Source organism: Platalea leucorodia, assembly GCF_965183815.1.
Source record: "Platalea leucorodia genome assembly, chromosome: 1".
Taxonomy (NCBI): Eukaryota; Metazoa; Chordata; class Aves; order Pelecaniformes; family Threskiornithidae; genus Platalea; species Platalea leucorodia.
Window position 1 is genome coordinate 60926253 of NC_138823.1, and position 19238 is coordinate 60945490.

The following is a 19238-nucleotide window of genomic DNA, read 5'->3' on the forward strand; positions in this document are numbered from 1 at the left end:
CATCTCAGGCTGCCCCTGCCTTTTCATTCACACTATGTACTTCCCACCTCTCAATCCCCACTGTCAGCATAAGTCCTGAACTTGGCCTTGTACATGCCATACCTTGTACGTTCATTGGCACATTTCACTAGTTCAGAACTAACACATTAAGGAACTACAATGGCATCTTTCAGCAACATGGCAAATTAAAGGAGTGGAGCCTATACTCTCCTTAAGAGACCCGAATGAGGCCACATAATAGCATTTGTTTTGATCAGTATCTTAATCAGTGCCTAGCCTTTGTGCTGACTCTAGCCACAGCTATCAATCTGAACCAGCACTAGAAGCTGTGTGGAAGTCTGTTCTGTCAACTTATTTGTCTGCTTTTGAGTTGTGCTGTGTCACATACTTATGGCCTGATGAGCTGTAACATTGTGTTTCTAATATTACAGAAAATTACCTTTTCTGCTACATGACTATATCCCACACCTGGGCATTTTCAGTCTTTTAAGAGCATCAGTCAAGGTCATGGAACTGGTGTGATTACCTCATATGTCATGAGATTAAAAGTAATTTTAAGGGTTATTTTTAAATGCCTTCTCATTTCTGAGTCTGTAGAGTGCTCACAAGTAAGAGATTTCCAAGATTTTATCTATGCCCTAGGAAGAAGCAATAGGCTTGCTCTCGTTTATATTTGTGGCTGCACAGCAAAGGTGACATTCCTGAGGGTCATCACATTGCATGGACATTCTGACATATATCTCCTCCTCCAGCTATGTCCCTTTTGCTCTGCTGTGCTGACAGCAGGGAAAGACATAGCATGAAAAAACTCTGCTAAGTCTTCCGATGAAGAAAGATGACTCTTTCCATAGCTTGCTGTATGCCCTGTGAGCACAATAAAAATAATCTATTTACAGTGTATTTTTTGGCAATACTAAAATGCAACCAACGAAAAACTCTAGGCTGTAGCCTACCCTGTGTTGACTACCTCTTCTGTCAATGCATAATATAAGCTAGTATATCATCATGTTTTCCTAGTGCCAGCAGATACTGACCTCAGTTAGAAATACATATCCCAGTAAAATGTGATTCTATATACATTCAGGCAAGAAAAGTAGTTATTAGGAAAGCCTGCTATATATTACGATTAAAACTATTATTTTTTCTTCTTGAGACAGCTTTTGTGTTGGTGTCAGGACATCAAAGAACATCCTATCACTTAATTCTAACAAGATGACCACATAAAAGCAGGATGAGAAGTCACATTGTGCCTTGATATTCATGGTCTGAGAGTCAGAGTTCTCATTTTGATATGAAAAGCATCTATTTTTGAAATACTGATCTCCTGGGTAGAGATCTTAGGCCACTTTTATAATCATTTTGCAGTAAGAATTGAATGGTCCATTGTTGTTAAGCTACCATATATTCTCTCTTGGTACTGAACAGAAAACATAAGGAATACTCTTGAGTCCAGAAGTAATGTTTAATATGATGTGCTAATGTAAAATACATTAGCACTTTCTGCAGGATCTCTAGAATGTCCATCACCCAGGAAATGTTACTATTTAACAGGGTTAAAATGAGATAGATTTGAGGCCTCACTGAAGATTTCTTTTTGGAAAAGTACACTTGTAACTCAAAGTCAAAAGAGATGTAACCAGTAGAGGCCATATGCTAAAGACATTTAAAATAGTTTACCTCCTGTTTATTTAAATTCAATATTCTCTGGTCAATTAACCAAATTTAAACTTTATTGGAAGAAGAAAGGAGTAGCCCTATTAGAAATCTGCCTGTCTGTAAATTTTGGAGGGGCACAGTAAGATAATTTACAGGTGAACTTACTTAGATGAGTGCATTTTTCTATCAAAATGAAAGCAGAATATTCAACCTTCACTCATAAATAAGATCTGCAAGAATAAAATATGATAAAATATTGTTAATTAAGTTTTCTTCATGTGTTTGGCAGTGTTTTAAGTGCCATGAACAGATTTTGCCTTAGAGCAAGAAACTTATTAAATTTTGGCCACTCTTTTCACAGTTGAAATCACAAAGGGTGCAAGAGATATTGCAGAAGATTTGGTCTACTACAGAACTCCAGTTATAAGCTATTCATAATGATAATAATTATAATTGTAAACTATATGTATTTGTTTTGATGAAGGTAATTTTTTTATTTTAAATAAAAATGGGTGTAATTTCAACATAAATAATACAATTATATCAATAAAGTTGCTGTAAAGAAAATAAGGTTAAATTCTTATGCTTCTTTTTGTTGGTATAAAAAGACATTTTGAAGTGTTTGTTGTAGTTTGCAACCACAGTTATATTCTGATTACTTTCTGTAATTTGTGACTTTAAGAAATTCTGAAAGATTCCTTCACAAATGCCTGAAAATATGATTTCTATTTTTAAAGCAACAGAAGGAAAAAAGTAATGAAACAGTTTGTCAAATCCACCCTTGATAAACTAATATATCTTTCTAAAATAGATAAATGTCTTATAGGGAAACTACATTGCATAAAAAATGAAGAGGAACAAAGGATGGTCAGTCTCAGAACACTTTCAGCTAAAAAGCCACACTGGCAAAAAAGAAGTGATTCCATTGCAAGGAAAACATAAGCCACAACCTAAACATTTCCTAGTAAGCTTCATATATCACAGTCTGTTTTAAGTTCTAAATTCAGAGAAAATACAGTGTACTTGCTGAGAGGCTTCATCATCTTAACATCTCTCTGCACTTCACTGCATACATTTTCTGTGTAAGACAGCTCCACATCGCAGACATTGTTTGCTTTCCAGCATTTTGAATCTCTCCCAAAGTTAGCAGGGCTTTATGAATTTGATGATATGCACGCACAGCATATACACTACACTACACTTGATCTTAGCCAAAAGGCTGAGAAGCCCCTCACTACAAGAAAGACACTGAGGTGCTGGAGTGCATCCAAAGAAGAGCAATAAAGCTGGTGAAGGGTCTAGAGCACAAGTCTTATGAGGAGCGGCTGAGGGAGCTGGGGTTGTTTAGCCTGGAGAAGAGGAGGCTGAGGGGAGACCTTATGGCTCTCTACAACTACCTGAAAGGAGGTTGTAGCAAGGTTGGGGTCAGTCTCTTCTCCCTGGTAACAAGCGATAGGACAAGAGGAAATGGCCTCAAGCTGCGTCAGGGGAGGCTTAGATTGGATATTAGGAAAAACTTCTTCACTGAAAGGGTAGTCAGGCATTGGAACAGGCTGCCCAGGGAAGTGGTTGAGTCTCCATCCCTGGAGGTATTTAAAAGAAGGGTAGACGTGGTGCTCGAGGACATGGTTTAGTGGTGGACTCGGCAGTGCTAGGTTAATGGTTGGGCTCTATGGTCTCAAGGGTCTTTTCCAAACTAAATAATTCTATGATTCTGTACTGCAAATGACTGCTTAAGGATAAGTTGCACATGATTCATAGAAGGAGACTGAAATTTGAGCTATTTAAATTCAACTTCCACTACACCCATAGAATTATCTATAAGCCTTATGTAAGTTACTGGACTTTTAATCTCTAAAATATAGATGTTAGTAGTTATTTACCATTTAAACTATGAGATCTTTAAAGTTATGGACCATTTCTCCTAGTGCTCACACTTACTACTCATAATACACCTGTAATAGTAACAAAAAATGAAACCAAAACTGAGTTACTAAATCTTCACTGGTAGTATGAAATAAAAGCCAATAAGTATAAGATAACTGCAAGGTATCTAAATATGGGTAAAACTACCTTTTCATGAGGTTATTACATCTGCTTTCAGATAAAAGTTGTTTGTGTATCTAGCTGATTCTGTTTCAGAAGTCAAAAAAAAGCAAATTGGTCATATCTGTACCTGTTTTGCAGGATACATTATAGAGCATGAATAGTAATAATTTAATAACACACTTAATGGCAGTTCTGCTAAATTGACCCTACAGATTTTTTTAAAAAAACTTTAATAGCATCTGAACATCTTTATTTTATAAATTATTTATTTATTTATATTTAACTTTAAAGCGGATTTGACTAACTTTTTTTTCCTTTTGTTTTCTTTGCACCTTTAAATCAAAAAGAAAATTGCACCTAGATTAATTTAAAAGGCACTAAAGCAATGATATATATATTAGCTGTTCAAAACTGTACCTTTTTGTTATAAACTTCTCAAGGGAGATTCTGCAAAGGATGCTATGAGTCTGTTGCTATGCACAGTCAACTGAACTAAATGCAGATGAAGCAGATTGCTGGCAAACACTTTCAGCAATCTGTGAACAATGAATATCAAAGCTTTTTCTTTATAGTCTACCCTGGCTCTTTACTAATTATTCTATTCTCTTCATGTCTTAAAGATACTAAGGTGTGGCTGTTATCAGAGAAAGATGGAATATAAATAGGTAAATTCCTGTACACTGAAGTCGACAGGATCATTCATTATGTAAGATTTGCAAATGCACCCTGGAGCAATTTAGAGGTACAGACATACATTCAAGTGACAGCAGCTTAAAAAAATCCTACCATATCAACAAAGACAGGGTATCTTCATGTAGGCTTGCCCTTTTCTTTCAGCAAATGGAAGGAAATTCATCTTAGCCTAGCCTGAAATTAAAGAGGGTTATGAAGGTTAGCAATTTTGCTGAGGAATGGATGACAGCTACACCCATACTTTTAAAGATCTGATTACGACACTGGCTTAATCATGACTAACTGATAGTATTCTGACTGTTGCTAATATGCATGTTTTCACATCACCTCTATTTTCTTCAGCAACAGTGCAGTCCATTCTTTAACATGAAACAATTCTTTATTACAGAAGTCAACTTTTCTTCAAATGCACCACCAAAGGTTGCTGGCAGTTGAGAAACCATCAATATTGAATCTATACCCAGCAGATAAAGCTGCACCCTCTCATTGAAAAACATCGTTTGGTGCCAACAATGTTGTTATAGAGCTACACTGGGTAATAGCTATCTAGTTACAAATTAACACAGCTTGGGAGTACGAAAGAATAGCATTGCTTTGGAGAAAAAAATAAAAATCAAAATACATCCAAACAAAAGCTCCTTTTAACTTATCTTTCTGTCAGTACTCTTATTGTAATTTGAAACAGACAATGTTCAGCTGATCAGCTGAAGTGAATAATAAAGTCCATTATTCAGGCATTCATAGTGCATGATATGGCAGCTCATTAAGAGCTAAATATTCCAACACACACTTTCAAGTCTATTATTTTCAGCAGCATAACATTTTGTTTCTCCTGTTTCTCAGTTCATTTCTGTGTACCTATCTTAGTCCTCACCAGGTCTGAGATTATGTTTCTTGAAATCAAGTCACATCTGTAGGATGTAATTTATTAAAAGAATAGACTGGAACATCGTGAAACACAACAGAAGGTTCAAGAAAATGTAACAAAATTAACATTCCAAACTAAGATTCAGAAAGCATAGCATAAAATCTATTTCTAGGCAAGCTGTAGGATGGAAACACAAAAAGGTCTAAAAATGCCCCAAAGAAAATGTAAGCAACGCCTCTCTTAGAAAAGCAATTAAGAGTGAAAATATAAATGGTTTTCACAAAACCAAGTGTGCATTTATTATCTCTGACAGCCTGCCTTTTATCAGGTTCTTGATACTAGTTTCCTCTGAGCTTTTTACATTGGATTTATTCACTTTGAACAACCTTTCAGAAAATAGCTGGGGACAAACATTGTCAAAGAATTTGCAATAGACAGCAACATTTTTTTACACCACACCTTGTTGCTCCTGTCATAATAGGCATTTTCCATGTAACTCTCACAAAAGCCAAAGTTGGGTTCAAGATTCAGAAGGTTAAAAAAAAAAAAAAATTACTTGTGAGAGTACAGTGAAAAGACCTAGGATGAGCTACACAGGATAAGCACATACCACCCACCAACTGCAAAGTAACTTAGCAGACACTAACAGAGAATGCACAGGACTAACACCCTCCAGAAAAACAACATTAGACCTAGTTCACAGCTAAATATAACCTCATCAAGACTTAAAAACATGCAAACCTTTGCTTTACAACATGCTGAAGTTCACAGGAGAGAGAGAATCAGGTCTTATTCTTGCTCCTATGTTTAAGATATATCCCAAGCACCTTCTGTTAAATTAAATGGACAAAAAAATCAGTTGGTTAAACCTGCAAAACTCTGCTGCAGGAAACTAGTTGCAGCTCAGATGCACCTGCAATGGGTTATAGACCTTTGCAGCAATAAGGATGCTGAACTACCTGTGCCTCCGGATCTGACAGATACTGCCTGCGCCAGCCCACATTCAGTAAGAGAGATCCAGAGAGCTGCAGTTCTTCTAGTTAACTTGATTATGTCTTTTTTTTTTTTTTTTAGATTAAACACAGAAGATAACATTAATGGCTGCTGGAACTTGCTTACCTACACTGTTAAATTGTTAGAATGGTCTCTGGGCCAAATATAAGTCTCCAAAAACTTTCCTGGGTATAGTTCATGAATTAAAAGACGCATTATTCTAAATATTCAGTTTGCATATAGCTGCAGTGTTTATAGACTAGGAGACTTCAAAATTATGGTTTGCACCAGTTGTCCAGTTTCCAAGAACTGAGCAGGGAATCACTCTCTTTGTTTGAGGAGTACAGCTATTTTGTGCTCTTTTACTTAACACCAAACATACTTACTGTGCATCTGAGGGCAGACAAAATCAGGTCTTGCCATCGATACTTTCTGAAAGATAACAGTGGCTCCCATATTCAAACAGAAATAGCAATATTTAAAAAATGTAAATACATACACTTGACCACATCACAAAGTTTTGTGATATCCTAAGTGGTGAAATAATTTAAGAAGAAAAAAAAGGGTAACACAAAAATATTATTTTACTAGCAATAGTTTTATTTTATGCAGGATGTTTCATAAAATTTTGTTTGGACATTTTATGCACTAGAAACTGCTCACAGAAATCTACTTAGATGTAAGACCATACGCATTAAAAGCCAAATTCACCCCACTTCCTTTGAGTCCTTTCAGTGGGCACCTAAAGTAAGAGTTTAGTCACTCTTGGCTTTTGAGGATTTACAAAGAGGTAAGCAATGTCTGATTTACCTCTGAAGGTGGCACTCACTTTCCATTGATTCTAGAGTGACAATGCTCCATATTTAGGTGTGAAAGTTAAATTACCTAATGTGAGATAGATGAATTCAGGTCATGTTCTTAAACACCATCTTTCTCAGTAAAGAGAGAAACCAAATGTTGAGTTTATACCAGCATAAATGAAGAACCTTTCAGAAATTATTCTGTTACACAGGTGTGAATGAAATCAGACTGTCTTTGATCTCCTACACCACATATAACTCTCAGCATACCATCAGCTCAAAAGATGTATAGTTTAATTTAAAACAGTATCATTTCAGTAATGTGGAACAGCACTTTCCCATTATTAAGTATTTTCTGAGACAGCAAAAGATTACCCATTCACATCCTTTATTAGAATAGCGTAGATCACGTATCAGCAAATTTCTCCTCACTAAAGAAAATCAAAAAGTCCCGACATTTGAAACTGTGCTTTGTACATTATTTTGAACATGTTTGTTTCTGTATCTCCTTTTATGAATTTATAAATTTATCAGACACCCTACAGGTAGCTTTGATTAGGGTTACAGAGCAATTTATATTTTTTACATTATTAAAATGTGTTTCCTTTTTTCATCAAATAACAAGAACAGTAATCTTTCATGATCATTTGAGGTATTTACATCCTGCAATTTCTGCTGTTTTGGAATATTCAGGCTAAGTACATGAAAATAACTTGATGATAGTAGATGACAGTATTTTGGCCCTGTTGAAGTCAATGGCACAACATTCATTGAGGTCAGCAAGGCATCATTCCACTCACAATTTAGGGATTTGATCCATGACTTGTAGTCCATGATATTCCACGCTGAAATGCAATGAAATGGAATTTGAGACTATAAGAGTCTCCAGACAGACTCCTCACTCTGAAAAGAGCTCATTCACGATGAGATTTAAACAAAGGTTTTAGTCTGAACGAAAGCTAAAAGGGAGTCCAGAGAAATGAAGGAAAGCTTGGGATGCCCTGATCATAGAAGTGTTAAGATCCAGTACTTATCCTATTGAAGAAAATAATTTTATGTGTAATTAAAAATAATTCATTTTGATAAATTATTTCTAAGTCACCTAAATAAATATCACAGTTTCTACTTATAAAACATTCCAACATATGGAACCCAACATATGGGCTACTCACAAAGGGGCTAATTTTTGTAACTTACAGAAATATTGAGATAACATATTTTTATCCTAATCTTCAACTGTGCACTTCAAATGTTTTCAGCAAATGCAGTGTTATATTCTAGATTATGTATGTTCATGTTCATCAAATAAATATTGTCTCTAAGACTAATAATGGAAATAACTGACAGGCGGAGCCAGGACTCCCCTAAAAGTCACATCATTAAGTTTCAACAGCAAGTGAAACCATTTTTATGCTTAAAAAAAAAAAATCTGATCCATGACTGCAGCTTTACAAATCAGTTACCAATAACTTTATAAAACCTGAAGTGCATTTTTTGTTTTATTTGCATTATAACACTATCAGAATAGTATTACACTATTAAGCATGAATTGTGATATATATTTTACGTATAATTGAGGCTCTTGTACAGAAATTCAACTCTGGATCTGGCAAATTAATTGTTCAAACATAAATCTGATGAGGACTGCATGCAATCTGAGTGCTAAGAGGGTGGTGAAAGGAACCAATCTGACCATGATACTGAGGCTCATCTCCATTGACATCGCTCTTGGAAAAAGCTGACTGGGAGCAACAGATGCATTTAGGTATGCTCAGAGACTATAGATTAATGCGATTTGATAGAACTCTGAATGCCAAGACCCATGTGCATCTCCCCAGGGCCAATGTCACTTAGTTACGAACTAAGTAAATAACTGAAATGTTTTCCTCAGCATTTATTTTTCTTAGGCTTCCAAATATGATTCAGAGATGTAAGCATTTAAATAAAGTCTGCCTTTTTAAAATATGTCAAAATCTTAACTGTCTCATAATTAGAGAGTTCAAACTACAATATAGTACAAATAATTATCAACATATAACACAGGGAGAAAAAGGAAACAAAGTTAAGATAAAGGGCTGAGACTAGTTTTCAAAAGCATCTTTATGGAAGTGTAACTGAAAGTGCCCGAACACTCTTCAATACAATGTACCTAATCAGACATGCTTTTCAAAAAGGTCTAACAATTCCCAAATTTTACTCACAGACTTAAACATTATTATATGGAAAAAGGGGATGTTAATGTCTGTGTCTATGTAGCAACCATTCTTCCTCTGGATGCTAGTGACAGAAAAGAATTTTGAGAATAACTCTGCACAGCCACAAAATCATTTCATATTGTAAAATTGCACTCATTCTTCATACATGGAGCCACACTAGTCTCAATGTGCATAACACTTGCATAAGAAAAAAAAAAAAAATCTATTTAATGACCAATTTGACTTAAGATCAGCACAGACATAAAATTGGAATTTATCCTTTAATAGACAAAGGCAAGGTTATTTTTTATTTATTACCAGGCCTCCACAGTATTCCTGCTTCTCCATACTACAACTGTCATTTTATGGATGGTACCACTAAAATTTATTCTACAAAGTCCCAGATCTGCATCTTTTAGTGGGCATTCTTGTCAACCATACACATGTTTATTCAGCTTTTTGCTGTGTCTTGGGTTGCTATTCATACAGGTAGAAGGCCACAGTCTCAACACAAAGTCATTCAGCTCCATGGCTGGGATACCTGTCTGGCACTAACTTTGGTCAAGTGGTCATGTAACTTATCATCTAAAACTCAACAAAACAACTATTTGATTGAAAATTGGAGACTTGCCATACCTTAGGCATTCCCACCCTGTTGTTTTCAAAGACACTGCTTTTCCTTTTACATATTTTTAGCATAATGATTTTAATGCATTTGCCCTCACAACAAGATCTAACAATAAAGAACAGAGTTCTCTTCTACCTTCTATCTGTATAAGGAACACACAATGCAACAAATTCTGAATAATAGATTATACATTCTTTGAACTGGGAAAGTACAGTACAGAAAAGAAATAGCTCCTAAATCTTGCACATAATGACAGCAACAACGCTATTATGAACGTGCGATAATTTGTATTCCAAAAGCAACACAGATTATGATCCTGACAGACGATTCTGTCTGCCCTAACTCCTCAGAAACAAAGAAAAAGTTGGTTTATAGGCTACCGTGGCATTCCATATGGCACTTTCAGGAAGAGATTTAAAGGTCTCTTTCTACTTCCACACACAGACACAGTCAGTCTTAATTCTTACCTTCAGCTGCCCTAAAATATCTGACAGAGAAAAGCCTTTTTATTTGTTCTGATTCTAGAGTATAAATCCTGGAAATAGAAGGCAAATGCTGAAACTTATTCTGTCAAATACAGACTGTACAGACATCAATACATTTTTTTTTTAACATACAATCAAAAATGGCTTCAGAGAGAAGAAAGTTTGATAGAATGATACTTGGAAACCAAAGTTTCACTAACATGTCAGTGTATATTAATTTGTTTAATATTTCCTTTAACATGACATTCCACCTAGCCAGGGGTGAAACCTAGCACTAAAGGGCAAAAAAACAACTGCTGCTAGTAAATGACAGCTAAGTTATGGTTAGTGAGACCACAAAATATCAATAGCTTTATCGTGCTAGGGGCCTATTTTGACATACTAATGACTGGCCGAGAAAGAGGTACTTTTATCTAAATCATAATGAGATATCACAGCGTGCTCCAAAGGATGTGAAATATACATATGGTAGGGACAAGAGAGTGGGGTAAGACAGGGACATAATAGTAAGATTGGAAGGAAAGGCAAGAACTCCTTTATATTAAAAATCAGCAAGGGTACCTGTAATCTGTACAAAGAAACTCACTGCACTTTTGACATTATCTAATGCTTACCACCCAAATAAACAGTAATTACACACATATTTCAATATAATAAGCCGAAACGCTGATCCCAGCTCCCACGAACCAACAGAAGCATATTTCAAGACAATTCCATTTGTAATAAAAAACAGATGGTAAAGAAAACAGATGTCTCTTTGTGATCTGATTTACACATCTGCAGACATTTACAGTATGCATGCATTTCCAAAGAATGCTGAGAAAGTTAAATTGGGAAATGGGAAATTTTTTTCTTAATGGGCATGCGCCAACAAAGAGTGACTCAAGAAGAAAATAAGCTGTGACAAAGACACATCTATCCTATCAAGCCTCTCTGTTTCCAAACCGATATCATATTACAGCACCATGTTAAAGAAACACCAATCATGATAAAAATCAGACAACTTTGGAAATAGTTTACTGCAGGGAAACATCATTTAAATGTCAGGTGGCTGAGGGACGGGTGATTTTCAGATTTCTTCCCTCTCTGAAAGAAGACCAGAGGTTAGCAATGGTAGTCCTTCAGAAACTCATTATATGGAAAAGCAAAACATCCCTCAGAAACACAGACCTGGAGATTTAAGATCTTCTAAATCTCAGATTGCCATTTTATGCAGACATCAACAATAAGCCACTGACAATGACATCAAATATTTGCACTGGCCTCAGTGAAATTATGCACAAGAATCAGCAGAGAAATGTGTTACAACAAAGAAGGATGGAAGAGTCGCACTCAAAAAGAGAAAATCCTTGCAGAACCTCTTAAAATAAGAGGTACAGGATAAAGCAGTGCAAGGAGCCAAGGTGTTAACAACCTTCAAAATTAAGTTAGGTTGACGCAGGTCAAAACTACAGAAAATCTCCAAATTTAACTGCTTGTTTCGAAGATCTTGTTGGTTTCTTGGATTTTTGTCCCATTTCTTTTTCTCCGTGTAGTTTACTTCAGGCTCACAAAGGGTACCACATTGTCAGGCACAGAGAATGAAGTCTTCTCTTTCGTCAAAGCACAAAACCCAATCTAAATGCCACATCTCTGAGCTGAAGGAACCATATCCTATAATGATATTCAATATTCATGTCCATTCCAGTCCTGGGCCTGTCTGCTGAGACTGTAAATAAGGAACTAGATTACCTCAAATGTGCTGTTTCCTCCCACTGAAGGGATGCTGAACAGCCTTAAACCTCAGCTTATGTTTATTTTGCACCACTATAGTGACCAGTGAGACACAGACAGAACGCATCAGTAAATCCGTCCAAGGGGGCTAATTATCACCATTGGGAACTGGGCCAGTTTAACCAGTTTAATTTTATATAAGCCATCATACAATCATCAGATGGTACGTACTTTTAGGAGCTAACCACTTCGGCTAGAGTCAAACTGGTGAGCTGGAGGTGAAAAGCTCCATATTCTATTACTAATCCCCTGAGCTATAGAGTCCCCAGCTGGTAGTTTTATAAAGGTTCACACAGTTTTTTTTGAAAGGCAGCAAAAGTAGTTACAAGTTTTTTTTTTTTAAAAAACAAACCAAACCAAAAAACTCACACTTGCAAGAACTATCTTTTTCTTAAAATAATCTCTTTGAAAGTAGCAGACTGTACACATTTTACAAGAATAAACAAACTTCTCTAATATTAATCCACAAACTGGGTGTCAGAGATCATTAGTGCAAATTTCTGCTGACCAGCAGCATTTATTCTATAAACTTTGGGTATCCTAAGTGGTCCATTAGAGAACAACAGATATCTTCAATCCGTCTAATCTCTTCACTGGGCATGTTTTGTTTCCAGGCATGAATGCTACTTGGTGAAATTTCCCCTTCATAAGGAAGATAGAAAAGACTGGTGGAGGTGGCAAATAATATTTGGTTTAAGCTAGCAGGAGGAAGAGGAATACCAAGAAAGGCAAAAATTGTTTCAGCCGTCTTCTGAGGAAAGCCCACAATATCTTCAAACTTGACCAGCTGATAATTTGTTGGCTGCAAGTCCCCATTTATTCTCAGTGCTGCTGCTGTGTTTGTTAGCCATAAATAGGACAACACAGAAACAGCGTTTGAATTCGAATTTGAAAGTTCTTTTCTTAATGATTCATATTCAAAGGCATAGCCTTCATTTAAACTACATTTTCCTTTACCACTCTCCCCTTTAAACATTGCAGCCAAGCGTTGTGGAACATTTTTCAAGGAGTAAAGGCTTGGCTTATTTTTGTATAACATTGAATAGATCCACGCCCGTGGGTCCCTTACTACATATAATGCTCTCATTGACGGTCCTAGGATTCCCTGAAAGAAGGGAAGCTTTAATGTCCAGCTCCCACTACTTAAACTAAGCACAGGACGTGCATTAGGATAATAGATGAGATGTCTTCTCAGTTCCCTAATATATTCAGCATCTTTATCTTGATTCCCTCTTGCCCTGCTTCTTTGCTCTGACAGAGATTCTCTCCTTTTGGATCTTTTCCTTTTGTCCTTGCTTATGGCAGAATGCTGAGCAATTTTACTTCTGCTGGCTTCATATAAATTAATGTTTTGTAAATGTAACTTTGTGCCTCGAACTAGAGACTGGAGCCACCCTTGGATAAGACGAAAATGACCATTCTGGACATCAGAAACCTTCCATTCACATGGATCTACAAAGGAATCGATTTCAAATTCAGTCTCAGGAATTTCGAGATAGGGTGTAGGTATCCTGACGTATAAGAAGTCACTGCTATTGAAAAACAGCTGTTTTAAAATTTCTGCACCAGAAGCAGGAAGTGAAGTAATGATAACATCTGGCAAAACAGGATTTCCTTCTAATTGTTTGGCTTTATTGCCTTTATCGTGTTCTAGCCTTGTCATGTCACTGCTCCATTTTGCACAGATGGGCTGAGTACACATGCTCCACACATCCACCAATTCAATAAGCCACAGTGTGACAACCAGTATCAGGATCCAACGCAACATTTTACTGAAGGATATGTAAAACCGCCACTGAAAAGCCAGTATGACCAAACTGACACCCAAAATTAACCCTGCAATTATGTTCACTTTGAATCCAAATGGGAAAACCACCCTATTATTTTTTATTCCTTTTTCCACAGATTCAGTACCTAGACCAAACTTGGTCACTTTGTTTTCATGAACTACTTTGGCAAAACCACCAAATCCCAAGTAATCAAACCTTGTCTTTAAATTCTGATATTCAGTCACAACAGAGATGGTATTTTCAGTGTTGTTGACACTGAGTGAAATCTGAAATCCAGATTTTGCATTATCTATGAGTCTGCAGTTAGAAACATTGACATATGGGCCATAGAAAAGGTAAACAATCCTTGTGAGTGTGTTTTTCATTGGAAAGGTAACATTTACAAACTGAGTCCATCGCTTTTTGAATTCAGCAGCTTGTTCTGCCTCCTGTATCCTAGCAACAGGACTACTCCCATGATGATCAAACCAAAACATCTTGTAGTGGGCGTCCCACACATCCATCATGGCTCCATTGTATTTGTTCTTAAATTTATAGGGTATGTATTTAAAATCAATGTCGAGATTATGAAAAAAGGCACTGACAGAATTAACAGGAGAGTCTTCCTCCTTCTCAATATGGTCTACTACTAACAATGTCTGAGAATTTAAGAGCAGCAAAACGCGATACACACTTTTCAATTTCATTGCTGATGTGTAAGCAGATACCGCCTCACCACTCACAAACATCATGTCTCCAGCCTGGGAGGCTGTTATAATTTCTCCAGTTGAGTCTCCAACCTCATCACCAATCCACTTCAGCCACTGGGCACACTCACCAAGCTGTCCCTCCCAAGGCTGGTTGCACTGGCTCGTAGGAGATGGAGCAAAGACCAAGACATTGTTCAGGTGGCTGAGTTTAGGTCCATAAAGAGCCTCAGATACAAACACCTGTCCATTGGGAGCAAAAGTGAAAGAGTTCTGATCGGGATGTTCATGTCCCGGATTGAAACTTCTCCACCCATCAATCCAGGCATACGGTTGAAAGTGAACAATATCGTAGACAGCACGTCCACCGAGTTTTCCAGACTTAAAGGACACAAAGGTGTTTGTCTGACCGTTTGGCAATCCAGCCCCATAAGTAACAACTCCCCAGTTAGGAAATACATGCATTTTAGCAGTACTGTAGTCAGGAGGCGGCTGAGGAGTGATTTCGGCAGCGTACCATATAAATTCAGTGTGTAGTGTGCTCCACCTCTGTGCAGTGGATGGCACCATTGGTCCGTCCTTGGGTCTGTGTTTTCTAATCTGCTGTGCTAGCCAGTTGCCAGCTCCATTCTTCATGATAAACTTATCCAAGAAAACCAGTTGGCTCTCAGGGCCGTAAAACCAGTTGTAATTAGAATCTGCTACACCCACAGTCCTCTGAAAGCCTGGTAATAGGGTGGCATAGTAAAACCAAAAGTGCATTTTGAGCCAGTTATTCTCCAAGTTGTTAATACCAAAGTGGCGCTGGGCCAGGAAAACATACTGGGTTATTGACTTGGCTGTGTAACTCCCATAAGCTACTCCCTCATCCAGAGACCCATCTACAATATGATTGAGCAGAAACATTGTTTTCTCCATCACATCAACAACGGTGTGTTTCCAAATATTTGCCTGAGATCCTTTGTCCACCCCTGCAACTAAAGCCCCAATAAGCAACGCCAGCATATTGGTTGCTTGGTGATTGTGGAGAAGCTGCTTTCCCCAGGAACGAACCTTTGAGTACTCATACATTTCCTCGCTTACAGACCATATCTTCTCTAGGTATTTTTGCCTTCTCTCGTTTTCCAGTGAATTATACAAGAAGTCAAAAGCAGTGGCAAATCCTGTTAGGGAGTGACCGAGTGGCACTTCATCTCCAGGTGCATTCTCAACCAACCAGTTTTTGTAGCCAGCCATTCTATCCATATATTCCAGGGCAAAATCAAATGCAGCTTTATCTTCGGGGCACAGCAAACAATAAAATGCTAGAGGTGGCAGATTGTTACCATAAATCTCATTCCACTTTGCAGCAAAATCAACATGCTTGGGTGGAGGTAGGTAGTATAATGGGTTGGATAACATAACCGTCACTGCACTTCTGATGGCTCTAAATAGATGGGAATGGCTTGTATGAGCCTTCTGCCTCAGTGCCTGGACATCTTCAGTGTCAAAATACAAGCTTGGATGAAGAACTGTTTTTTTCAGCTTCTGCTCAGCAGTAAGACCTTCAAGTTGCTGTTTTTCATATTGATCTACATTTTCTATGAAAGTCACCCAATCAGAGTAATTGCTTACAGATTCTTCAAGAGTGAAGACAGCAAACATCATTAATGCTAGAAATAAAGTATGCCCCGTGAACATCAGAGCCATGATCCATTAGGCAGCTCCTCTTCCCTAGGCATGCATTTCCTAACAAAACACAATGTTCAGATAACAAACTTTGATCCAGTTAGTGCAAAACCGAACATCTTAAGGCATATTTTTAAGAGAAAAGACTTAGTGTGTACTGTGCATTCTAACAGATACTCAGATTACTTGTAATCTGAGCTACAACGTTGAAATAACAAGGCTCTCAAAAACTTATATCTCAGGTGCCTTGTCTGTTCACACTTTTCTCAAACACAACACTACAGCATAAATACTAAAATTAGGGAAAAAGAAAAATCTCTGAGATATGCATATAAAACACAAGTTGACAATGCACAGTAAGAGACTGAAACACTATCTCTTGATAACTTGAAAAACTCAGCTTGAAAAAAGGAATTGGAGTCATACATTTACTTTTTCAAAAAGCTTTCAATCAGGTCAAATTCCACTTCTAGAGCTGACAAAAACTCCACTGATCACAAAACGATATAATTTATTCAAAACAATGTGTTATATTTGATGAAATGGGGAATTTACAGCACTTGGAAAATAGACTCCAAAACAGAAGTTATTGTCTTCAGCCTTCCCCTTATCTCAATTTCCATATACACGCTTTCCATCTTTCTCTTCTAGGACTCATGGGAGAGTGGGAAGGAAAAAAAAGTAATAAAAAAAAAAATCAACATAGATCCTCCATTAGCTCCTTTTGATGAAACTGCAGTGCTTTTAACCACTATTCCCCTCTGTTTGTGAAAGGTGCATCTGAATTAAGTCATAGAGTATCGACATATTTTGAAGTCTTCTTTCATCTTATCTTCAGTCAAGGATGCCCAAATTTTGCCTCAATGATTCAGATAATCTTGCTCCTTCCATTATAAAGCAAAAGGAAAACACGTGAAAGAGGCAGAAAGACGATACTTTTTTGTTAAAAGAGGGATTTCGGGTTTTCTTCCACTTTGCATGTTGGTTCTTTCTGTGGAAACAGAAACAAAAGTTGTCTGAAGCTGTATAGGTGTCAGAACATATTTAAAGTACTTAAGATAACAAAGTACTGCTAACTTTCTAGGAAAGGTGAGTTAATACACCTTTTCTTTTACAGAAATTTTTTAAAAAGGAGCATTTTCAAAGTTCCACAGAATTTATCTCTGGCAAACAGAAAGTCAGACTGGCTACTTAAGCTCACTTTATTTCACCTTTTCCTGCGTGACTACGAGGTCGCAAGGCGTATTTTCCCCTTACGCTATCAGGAGCTACCCGAGAAAATAAATCTGAAACGCGCCACCAAAATTAAGTGGACCTCAAATGAAAAACAAAATCAAATCATAAGTATATATAAACCACACGCGTGGTTCTGCCGGCGAAACGAAGGCGTGAAGACGGAAAGCAGACAGACCGAACCACCACCAGCCCCGGCGCCCTCCGCCCCGCCGGCCCCGCGACGAAGCCCCACAGCGCCGCGCCGCGCCGCGCCGCGCCGCGCCGGCCCCCGCCCGCGGCCAGCAGAGGGCGCCCGCCGCCGCCGCCGCCTCCCCTCCCTCCCTCCCGCCCCGCCCCGCCGCCCCGGGGCCGCACAACTTGAACAAGTTTCGGCGGCGACCGCGGGCGCGCCCCGCACACTGCTCCACCGCGGCCGGGAGCCTCCGTCTCCTCACGCCCGGCGTCCCCGAGTGTAACGCCGTCTTACCGCAGCGGGTTCCGGCGGGGGTCGGGGCGGCCAAGCAGCTGCCGCGGGGCCGCGTCGCTGCGTCGCTCTGCCCCGGCCAGCGCGGCCCGGAGCGCGGGGCCAGCCCCCGGCCGGGGGGCTGCGGGCGGCGGCTCCCTGCGCCGGCCCCGCTCGGCTGGGCCGGGCTGAGCTGGGCTGTGCTCGGCTCCGGCCCCTTCCGCGTTGTCGCTACTTTCCACACGGGCTGGCCGCAACTTCGGGTCCCTGCCCTCCGCCGGCGGCTCCCCAGAGTTGATGGCGGGGGAGATGCGGCGGCGCGCGCCCAGCCACGGGCGCGGGCAGCGAAGCAAACTCGCAGGGATGTCGCTCCGGAGGGGCGGGGAAGGAGTGAAGGAGGGAGGGAGGGAGAGAGGGAGGGAGGGAGAGGAGGCGGCGGGGGGGTGGCAGAGCCGCCCCCGGCGGAACAGGGATGTGTCGATCCTCCGCGCCGTGCTCCGGAGGCGGGCGGGCTCCCGGCGCTCCCGGCTGCTCCTCTTCCCTGCGACTGCGTGAGCTGGCCGCCGCTCCCAGCGCCGAGCCCAGCCCTTCTCCCGGCGGCGGATGCCCCCGCCGCCCCTGCGCCTCGGCAGCGGGCTGCCGGCGGAGCGGAGCGCAGCGCAGCGCAGCGCGGCTGGTGCGCCCGGGGGCAGGGCCGGGGCCGGAGCGGGGGGGCCGCGCCCGGGAGCGGCGGGGGGAGGCGGGGCCGCGCCGCCCGGGCGGCGCCTGCGGCGGCTGCCCCGAGACCGCGGTGAGGGACGGCGAGGGAGGGCCCGGGGGTGGAGCGGGTCTCGGTGCGGGGAGCGGGGAGCAGCAGGCAGGTGTGAGAGGGCTCCGTGGAAGAAAAGCTGCCGCGGGGGGTCGCCTCCCTGTCCGGGCGGCAGCTGCCGCCCCGCCGCGGGCCGGCTCCCGCGGCTCCCAGCCGCGGCGATGGCAGGGCATGGCACGGCGGTGCCCGGGGACCGGCGAGCAGGATAGGATAGGGCAGGGCAGGGCAGGGCGGCAAGAGCCGTCTCTCCTGTGGGTTGCAACTTTGTAAGCGCGGAATAAATTGATAACAGTGCGCATAACTCAGAAACCATGGGGATGCGCAGCATCTGCATGTTGAGCAGTCCCACTTTTTATAACGACCTCCCTGCGCAGGCACTTTATTTTATGCGGAGCATTAAAATAGTTCTCCTTCAGCTTTAGCTGAAGGCTCCTGACGTAAAATCTAAAACCGTAATGAGGTGTAAAA

General features: G+C 40.1%; 1 protein-coding gene across 1 annotated transcript; it reads right to left on the minus strand.

Annotated features, from left to right (window-relative positions):
• Nucleotides 1-12657: 12657 nt before the first annotated feature.
• DSEL (dermatan sulfate epimerase like) lies at nt 12658-16305 on the minus strand (the record flags this gene model as incomplete). The annotated part of the gene is made up of 1 exon (XM_082328213.1): nt 12658-16305. The coding sequence occupies one exon, from the start codon at nt 16303-16305 to the stop codon at nt 12658-12660; it is 3648 nt and encodes a 1215-aa protein (XP_082184339.1).
• Between the last annotated feature and the right edge of the window lie 2933 nt (nt 16306-19238).